Consider the following 9,914-nt stretch of genomic DNA (forward strand, 5'->3'; position numbering starts at 1 on the left):
AAAACCTTATATTCCCTTCCCGTTGTCCTGCCCTTCCCTAGATTGTCCTGCATTCTTACAAAAATCATAACTTTTTTAAAACGCCACAGGACGTGGGACAAATCGTTAAAAATCAGGACTGTCCCGCCAAAAGCGGGAAGTCTGGTCACCCCTTAATCTAGACCATTAAAATGTTCTCCATTTCAGTAACAATGCTCTCTTGTTCACTACAATAGCACTTTTAATGTACTTCTGAAACCTTTTCGCATTCAAAACTTGGCTACCTGTATGGCAAAAAGGCCTGAGCTACTGGCCTCTCTCTGCCTTCAACATGCCTTCTGCACCAACCTTAATCATTTCTAGCTTCTGATTTGAAATGAAAGTTGCTCCACTTTTCCTTTCACTTCAACACTTAGAGGCCACTGTGGGGTCATTAATTGGCCTAATTTCAATATTATTGTGTCTCAAGGAATAAGGAGGCCTGAAGAGAAGGTTGGGTGGTCGTCATGAGGGGAATGGCCAGTCCGTGGAGCACACACCACATATAAAATTTATGAAGTTGGCTCAGGGCCTGTGGCTCAAATGGCTAAGGTGCCAGCCACATACACCTAAGGTGGCAGGTTCGAATCCAGCCCAGGCCCACCAAACAATAATTACGGCTGCAACCAAAAAACAGCCAGGCGTTGTGGTGGGTGCCTGTGGTCCCAGCTACTTGGGAGGCTGAGGCAAGAGACTTGCTTGAGCCCAGGAGTTGGAGGTTGTTGTGAGCTGCGATGCCAAGGCACTCTACCCAGGGGGATAGCTTGAGGCTCTGTCTCCAAAAAAAAAAAAATTTTTTTTTTGAAGTTTGCCATCTTATATGGGTGCAGTTGTGGTACTCTTAAACAATTACAATAGTAATATCAAAGATCATTGATTATAGATCACAACAACAGATATGCTGATAATAACAATTAAAAAATTTCAGATATTTTGAGAATTACCAAAAGGTGACAGAGCTACAGTGAGCATGTGCTTTTGTAAAAATGGCACCAACAGACTTTCTTGCACAGGATTGCTACAAATCATCTACTTATAAAAAACAGCATGTGTAAAACACCACAAAATCAGGTATACCTGTACTTTCTGAATGAAAAGTTTGACTGAAGTTAATCCAAATCCTTGATTTAGCACTTTAAATAAGAGAAAAAGGCCAGGAAGTCTAATGAATCCAAACTACAGTCAGAGTACAAACCCAGATCATATACTGAGCGTTAACTAAAAAGTCTCAACTTGAGCATCACCTACTTCCCACGACCTGGAGCAGACTCAGCCAATTTTGGCGAGGTCTAAGGTATATTAATTAATATAATGAGTTAAAGCCTTGATTCCCTCCTGCATTCATCTGAGATACATTAGCACTGAGTTATGACACGCAACTTTACCTTTATTTTTTGAGGGTCTAAACCATTCAGCAACTCTGTAAAAGCCTGCACAGCACTGCGGCAACGCTGCTCCAACAAGGCTGTGTAACCATCTTGAATTAAACTTCTCAGCATTTTCATTATATTAGCAAAATCCTGCAAAAAGCATGCAGGTTCATCAGTAATGTTTTATAACAAGTAATAAAATATTCAAATACATATTTTAAACTACTCTTCATTCATTCACTCACTCATTCCTTTCTCAGTATTTAAAGTTAAAATTAAAAGGCACTGCTTCATCATCCTAGCTCTAGCACCTCTGCTGCCCAGGGTAAGGCTGCTTCATTTACACTACATGGTGCTAAGCCTTGCTTGCCTTCCAGACTAAACAGACAGCATTGTGAAGTTTTAACATATATGGAAGACACCAGCAATCATTTAAATAACTGTTTGATTTGGACTAGAATAATGGCACATAAGAACATGTAATCAGTGTACTGATGCTATCAGATTTTAACAACTGCCACCCTGCTCTGAATCAAACCTTGATTCTAAGCAAGCAATGGATATTTCAATTTATAACTCTTCTGCCTAACATGTTCTTGAATATAACCAGTTAAAATTGTTGGGAGAGATGTCAATAAGTTAAATCCAAAAAGAATAACATAAGAAATAAAAAAAATTCCTATAATGCATTCTTAAAGTGAGAAAAACTCTGTAATTTGAATACATACACGCACACATATTATAACTAATATACTGGCCTTAAGTCATAAACATTCCAAAAAAGTTTGAGAGGCAAGAACAGACGTTAAGCCTGAACTCTCCTCTCTCCTTGCCATACATTTGTATACCATATACAATGGTGCAGAAAATTCAAATGTGTGTAGTATATTCCTCACTCTTCCTCATGAAGATCCAAAGGAATACCTCATTGCACAAAGCACAGAGAGAAAAGCAGTTCGGTCACACATCAAAAAAACCTTTCTGCTGGTTTCTATCTAATGAATCAATGTTGAGAGAACTTCACTCCAGAAAATGCATGGAAAAGAACAGCTCTTATAGAAAGTTGGTGTATGTATTTAAGAAGCCTAATGATAGCCAACTTTATTTTTTATTTTTGTCATGACATTTTCTCCTGGTAGATAGCCAAATTTATTTTAATATATGAATTCAAGATATGAATTTGAACTTACAGAAGATGAACTACTATCCCCACAAATGCTATTTAATAGTTATTAGCCTCGTATGAACTAATTTTATTTTAATCTCTTTCTCATTTTACAAAGCAGATCCACATAACCTCATGTTTTTAACAGAAATTATTGCCCTCAATATATGCCCTCAGTATAAAATAATGATCTGTACTAAAAGCTTCTCCAGTGCAAGCTGAGCGACATCACCGCAAACCCAATTTCTCTGTCTTCAGCAAATGAGAGAGCCTCAGTAAAAATACACTAAATGAACAAATGAAGGCTAAAAAGATAACAATTGTAGGTGGCACCTGTAGCTCAAAGGGGTAAGGGCACCAGCCCCATATAACAGATGTGGCGGGTTCAAACCCAGCCTCTGCCAAAAAAAAAGATAACAATTGTATTCACTTAAATAGTTTTTTCTATTTTCACTGGCTGTCTTCTGTGTATTTCATAGCTTTTAGAGTCAGTAAAATCAACATAAGAAGACATAACTTAAAAATCTCCAACTGGCTCAGTGCCTGTGGCTCAAGTGGCTAAGGCGCCAGCCACATACACCTAAGGTGGTGGGTTCAAATCCAGCCCGGGCCCGCCAAACAACAATGAGGGCTGCAATCAAAAAATAGCCAGGCGTTGTGGCGGGCTCCTGTGGTCCCAGCTACTTGGGAGGCGGAGGCAGGAGACTTGCTTGAGCCCAGGAGTTGGAGGTTGCTGTGAGCTGTGATGCCACAGCACTCTACCCAGGGGGACAGCTTGAGGCTCTGTATCAAAAAAAAAAAAAACTCCAACTATGGGTGGTGCTGGCCACATACACTGAGGTTGGCAGGTTCAAACCCATAACAGGCCAGCTAAAAGAACAATGACACAATGACAACTGCAACAAAAATATATATATATAGCTAGGTGTTGTGGTGGGCACCTGTAGTCCCAGCTACTTGGGAGGCTGAGGCAGGAGAATCACTTAAGTCCAAGAGTTTGAGGTTGCTGTGGCACCACAGCACTCTACCAAAGGTGACAGCTTGAGACTCTGTCTCAAAAAAAAGAAAAAAAAAACTCCAACTGTAAGAAATTCTAAAAATGTTCTTGTGCAAATAACTAAAAATCTATTCAAGTGCTTTATAAGATATGTTAAGTATATTCCAAATAACCGACCTCTGTACTTTAAACAAGTAATCTATGTACTCCATGTTACTGTACACTTTTTATAACTAAACAACATAGAATTTTACATATAGTTATCTAATTAATGTTAAATCAGTCAAGGAATAAAGAGTTTGATCTTTAATGATTTTAGAGCATGTATAATTAAACAGCAAATATTTAAATATACTATTTAAATACTATTTAAAAACTATTTTTAACAAATTATTTAAATCTTTTTAAAAAATAAAGTCAACACTATTGCTAAATCTTTAAGAAGCAAACAATTCTGCAATGTTAACCATTAGTTAAACCTGTGTCTAACATAATTACCAAGTTAATATTTAAATAGTGATAGTTTGGGTTCTTAGAAGCCATAGTTCAAATTATATGTCTACAACTAAAATCACAAAAAAATAAATTTTATAGACATGCATGACGAGAACTGTATTCACATAAAAATTGTTTTGTTTAAAGAGTGTTTTTCCCACTGGAAAAAGCTTCTCCATTACCTGGTGTGCAGCTCTGGAAGATTTTGAAAATTGTTTCTCTAAGATGTTTTTCAAATCTACTGGTAAAGTCAACTGTGAATTAGAACTAAAAGAAAAAAGCATTTTAAAAAGCATTTTAAAATAAAATGTCATATTATTCTATAAAGAAAAAAATATAATTACTGAAGACCATTTAATATACTGAGTAAACAGAGGGTCACACAAGTTCCTGAATAGAAAATAAATTTATCTTTAACAAAAGAGGTTGAAATTAGTAGTAGACATTAAAGAAAATGATCACACATTAGAATTTGATTTCTTTAGGGGTCTGGAGAAGCAGGGAGGAAGACTCAGGATTTTTCTACCAAATAACAGAATAGAATTAATATAATATACTATGTCCTTGCTTTGTATTTAATTTTAGTAGAAACATCCAAAAAATAGTCATTTTTTAAAAAAAATTGGGGCTTTACTCCAATTTTTCCTTAGACTTCCAATAGTCAAACCATTCTCCTTGAAGTAACTGTCATAGATTTAGCTTTAAGAAATGAAGGACACAAAACTGTGGCAGACATGGCTTTGCTGTTTCTCCAACATCACTTTCATTCACTTTATCAACTTCTGTATTTTAAGATTTACGATTTCACTTTGCAATCAATTTCTATCTTTGCAAGCAACAGGAGAACAGTTATAAAGATAGGTAACGAGAGTTCCCACTATTAATTTTGGTAAAGATGTTTGGTGGAATTTGCTTTGCTAAGTGGTCAGAATGCGTAAGTAAATATTCTCCTCCAGCTGGGTGTGGTGGTTTACAGCTATAATCCCAGGTACTTGGGACGCTGAGGCAAGATAATAGCTTGAGCCCAGGAGTTTGAGGTTGCTGTGAGCTAAGATGATGCCACTGTACTATCTAGCCAGTGTGAGAGTGAAGCTCTGCCTCAAAAAAAAAAAAAAAATTTTTTTTTCCTCTAATGATACTCAAAAGGGCATCTGAATATACACATATACCCATGGCTATGTATGCAGCATTAAGTTTCCTGACAGCCAAGAAACAGTTACCAGTGCATTCCTAGGCACAGCTCTACAGAAGGGACCATAGGAGGAAAAGTGAGGCGAGCAGAGAAGGAGACTTAATCTTGACCTTACCACCTCTCTGAATGTTTTTTCCTTTAATGAACAAATATTTAGAATTGAAAAAAATTAACACTGATTATTTCGTATTATATGACTTTCAAAAGTCAGTATTAACATCCAAGGAATAATAATCCTTTTGCAAAAAAATTATCCCATCCCAAAGACAACTCTTTGGGGTTTGAAAGAATTGCACATATATAAAGTAGACAATACTTGAAAAAAGGCTCTTTCACTTTTTCTTGGGAAAATTACACCAGGAAAAATAATCACAACTTAGAGGAAAAACATACCTGAGTTTCTCTGATTCATTGTTTCGGGATTTTTGTTTTCCTTTATGTTTTGGAGGCTGACCTAAGAATACAAAAGTATTTGTTCCTGAAATCTATACAGAACAGTCTATAAGCTTGAGTGTTAAATAATTAAAAAACATGTAAATTGGAGTAAGGAAGCAGCAGCAGCAGCAATATTGTGAGTATAACTATAAACAGGTAAGCCAAAATAGAAGCTACTGATATTATTTTCCTATGTATGGTATAAAATTATTATAAAGATAAAAGATAACAGTGATAATTATCATTATTTAGGTCTATAATAGATACAGAGAAATATAGGCAATAACTCCTGTTCTCAGGTAGTTTAAAATCAGATGGGATAAAAAGACATACCACTTTAGTAATTAAACAACAATCACCCTTATGAAGGAAAGTAAATACTGTATTATTGCTGACAAATTAATTCCACAGTCAGTAATTTCTCTTACAACTCAGAGAGAAAGAAACGATTTAAGCAGGAGTAGGTGGGCAAAACATTTGTGAGGATGTAGCACTTATGTTTGGTTTTGAGAAACAAGCAGTATTTGGATACACCATGACCTAAATCCAAGAAGGAGTTCATTTTGGAAACACTAAGATCTGAAGAGCTCAGTAAGGGTAGGGCGGGAGGCTGAAAAGGGGTTTCTTAGGCAAGCTAGAGTGAGTGTTTAAGACCCTTAGCTTCGGATCCTCCCACTCTGTGAGCCTAGCCTTTACTCTACTGCCAGGAGTAGGAAGCCACTGTGAATTACTGGGCCCAGGAGTGACTTGCTCAAAGCTGTGCAGAAGAGTTAAGTATGGCAGAAAGGACAGGATGTATTGATGGAAGACTTATGGAAAAAGCACAGTGACAAGTCAGAGCCAGTTTAGTAAGGAAGGAATGAGAACGTGAGCTGGTTTTGGTAGCCTCAGAAAACAAAAGAAGCTTGTAGAAGGCAGAATTCTACTTTCATTTCTGCTGTATGAACTTGGCTAAAAATGCTTAACCCTAACCCCATGACTTCAATTTTTTTACCTGAGTGTAGATGCCAAAGAGTAGACAGTATTTAAGTTATTTATTTAAATGTGTTTTCTCATACTAATGGCTTAAGATATTTTGATAAATTAAAAGCTTCCAAAAGAAATTTTATCCTCAAAGATGGTTCACATACTATTAGAATGACATTAGGGAAGACAACTGCCTGAGTTTCCCTTCTCTATAATTATACTAAAGTGCTAAACAAATAGAAATACCCAATGTTAAGTAAGTGGATATAAAGAAATGGAACTTAAGACAATATAAAACTGCAGGTAGCAAAAGATAAGAACAGTTTCTAGAAGCAAAGCCACTGAAAAGAAAACCAGCAAAGCAACAAATAAAACAATTACTAACTAAAAGACTGACACTCTCATCTCAAGAACCCTGAAAATAATATTACAGGGTCTCCCAAAGTTCACCATAAATAAGAAAAATTAATAAACTCATATTGTATATTTACATCAACTCATAGAGAAGTATTCTGTAAATATTTCATAAAATTTTATAATAAATATTTTGTAAATAAAGGTACATTTAGCTAAAATCTCCCACTTCCCCTATGTATGTATGTATGGTGAAAGGTTGAGATAAATGTTGTGTACAATAACAATCTTCAGCAATCAAGAAAATCTGTATTTTCTTAAACTCTGTTTTAAAAGGGAGGAAAGCATGTAATCAAAAGATTTTCTTTTCTTTTTTTTTTTTTTGACAGAGTTTCACTTTGTCACCCTGGTTAGAGTGCCATGACATCACAGCTCACAGCAACCTCAAACTCTTGGGCTTAAGTGATTCTCTTCCCTCAGCCTCCCCAGTAGCTGGGTCTACAGGTGCTTGCCACAACACCTGGCTATTTTAGCCTGGCTTTTTTAGGGACGAGGTCTTGTTCTGGCTCAGGCTGGTCTTGAACCTGTGAGCTCAGTTAATCCACCCGCCTTGGCTTCGCAGAGTGCTAGGATTACAGGCATGAGCCTCCATGCCTGGCCTTAAATTTACAAAGGTTTTCATCAAAATTTGGCAGTATAAAGATTTGGAAATAACTGAAGCGTGAATATTCACTTCTCTATAACCCTTCATCTCCCAAGATGCCAAGTAATGAGGTCCTGCTATTTGTCTATGTGTTTATCAGACGCCTTAACACATACACTAAATTACAAAACTTAAATTGAGAATTAGCTTAAAGCTTTGTCATAGTCCGAATTTTTGTGTATCCCTACTCCAAAGATTTATATGTTGAAAAAGAATTTCCAAGGTCAAGGTAGGTGGTGGAGCCTTTGGGAGGTGATGAGGCCATGAGGCAGCACCCTCAAAAATGGGATTAGTGTCCTTGTAAGAAACCCCATAGAGCTCTCTTGTCCCTTCGATCATACTTTGTGAGGATATTGCAAAAAAGATGGCCATCTGTGAATCAGGAAGAGGGCCCTCACCAGATACCTAATCTATTCACACATAATGTTAGATTTCTCAGCCTTCAGACATGTGAAAAGTTAATATTTATTGTTTATAAGCTACTCAGTTTATGGTATTTTTGTTATAGCAGCTCAAATGAACTAAGACAAGCATCAATTCTCAGCAGGCACAATATCATCCCCATTAAGGTAAAATTAGTTATTGATAGATGGAAAAAGTCTAACTCTTTCTGTATATAAAGTACAGATGCACATATAGTACATAAACAGTACCTGTGGTACTAAATGTTCATAGAGGAGACCAATTAGGAAAAAAAGGTCTAAAAGGGTCCCTTGGGTGTTGGGAAGCAAAAATGAAAACTTTCAAGAATAAGAAACAATGGCCTTAAAGAAAACTAAGAAGCAGACCAAAAGGAGAAATGTACTTTATCTTTTCCATTCCTTTCATTTAGATTTCCATAATTAAATTTGTTAAATAGTATTAAAAAACTAAACTTTGATTTCAAATAAATACTGTAAAAGAACAACAAATATACATGAGCCTTGTGCAAATTTAAAGGCATAAAAGTGTAGGCAGTAGTACATCAACTTGACAATAACTTATACAGGAAAAGAAAATACTCACTTGATGGTGGTGGAAATTCAGGATGACAGTCACAATCATCTACCTTCAAAGCCTCATCTACCACCTGCCCATGAATACAAAGTTAATGAGACTTACACAATGCAAAAAAAAAATACAGTCATGAAGAATTCAATAGCTACATAATAGAATAGAATACAACAGAATTCACTCAAGTACTTAAAAGACAAAGCTGGTTATTAAGCCTAAATGTATAAACAAGCAAACAAAATGACAATTAATGACAAGAGAACATGATATGATATGACAAATTCTTGAACAACAATTCTATTTCTGATGCCTGGTATGATGCCAGTCATGGCAGTTGTTCAATAATGTGTTTTCTGCATTAACACTATCACATCTTTCCCTATGCTCCTCTCCCTAGGTAAAAGTAGCTTCTTGGAGATTTTCAATAGTACCAACAAAGGACTGTATAGTAGGTGGATTGCCAAAATACTGTTTTCTTTTTCTCTCCTCAAACTCTGAAGAGAAAGACAAATATGGACTTGGTGAAAGCTGCTGAGTTTTGTGTAAACTGCAACTCAGAATAAAAATTCAGGTAGAGCTCATCTGGCACATCTGATCACAGAGCCAGTCTGGAGGATTACTGGCACTCTGGAGAAAATATCAGAATAAGACATGTGCTGAACATAGCTATGAATCAAGGGACAAGACCGCTGTATTAGAGGCTGCAGAAATACCTGAGGCAGATGTGGGTAGCCAGGGGCCTTGAAGGCCCAGCACAGCACAAGTTGGGCAGCACAGCACTAGTTGGGTAGCTAGGCTAATGCATTGCAAAAGGGGAAAAGGGAGAAAAAGAAAATTCCAAAACCTTATGAGGGTTGGGAGAGAGAGAGTGATGTGGCCACCAGGCTCCACTGTCACTTATTCCCAAGTGACTGGCTGGGAGATATTATAGGACTAAGAGGCAAAAGCATATCTAGAAAAGATATTTTTGAAGACATATAAGTAATATTTCAAAAGAAATTCTATAAATCTGAAAGAGTCTACTTATGGAGTTATATGAGATAGACAGATTATTTATTAAAAAGAGAATCATTCTCATCTTGTAAGGGTACAAGTGAATCTTTCTATGAGTAGAATATGAATGTTTTGACATAATAACTACGAAAGTTACATGAAGGCTATGTTAACCAGTTTGATGGAAGTGTCTTGGATTGTATATGAAAACACCACACTGTACCCCCAAAGTG

General features: G+C 36.4%; 1 protein-coding gene across 1 annotated transcript in view; it reads right to left on the reverse strand.

Annotated features, from left to right (window-relative positions):
• Window positions 1-9,914, reverse strand: part of TTC3 (tetratricopeptide repeat domain 3) — a 116,913-nt gene that overhangs the window by 70,440 nt on the left and 36,559 nt on the right. Inside the window, exons 15-18 of the mRNA XM_023519593.1 lie at window positions 8,701-8,764; window positions 5,631-5,691; window positions 4,228-4,312; window positions 1,392-1,538 (exon numbers count right to left, since the gene is read on the reverse strand). Of these exons, the coding sequence (XP_023375361.1) occupies window positions 1,392-1,538; window positions 4,228-4,312; window positions 5,631-5,691; window positions 8,701-8,764 (357 nt within the window). The remainder of the gene's footprint in view (window positions 1-1,391; window positions 1,539-4,227; window positions 4,313-5,630; window positions 5,692-8,700; window positions 8,765-9,914) is intronic.

The sequence above is a fragment of the Otolemur garnettii genome, unplaced genomic scaffold (assembly GCF_000181295.1).
Source record: "Otolemur garnettii isolate 467f Iridium unplaced genomic scaffold, OtoGar3 scaffold00180, whole genome shotgun sequence".
NCBI lineage: Eukaryota > Metazoa > Chordata > Mammalia > Primates > Galagidae > Otolemur > Otolemur garnettii.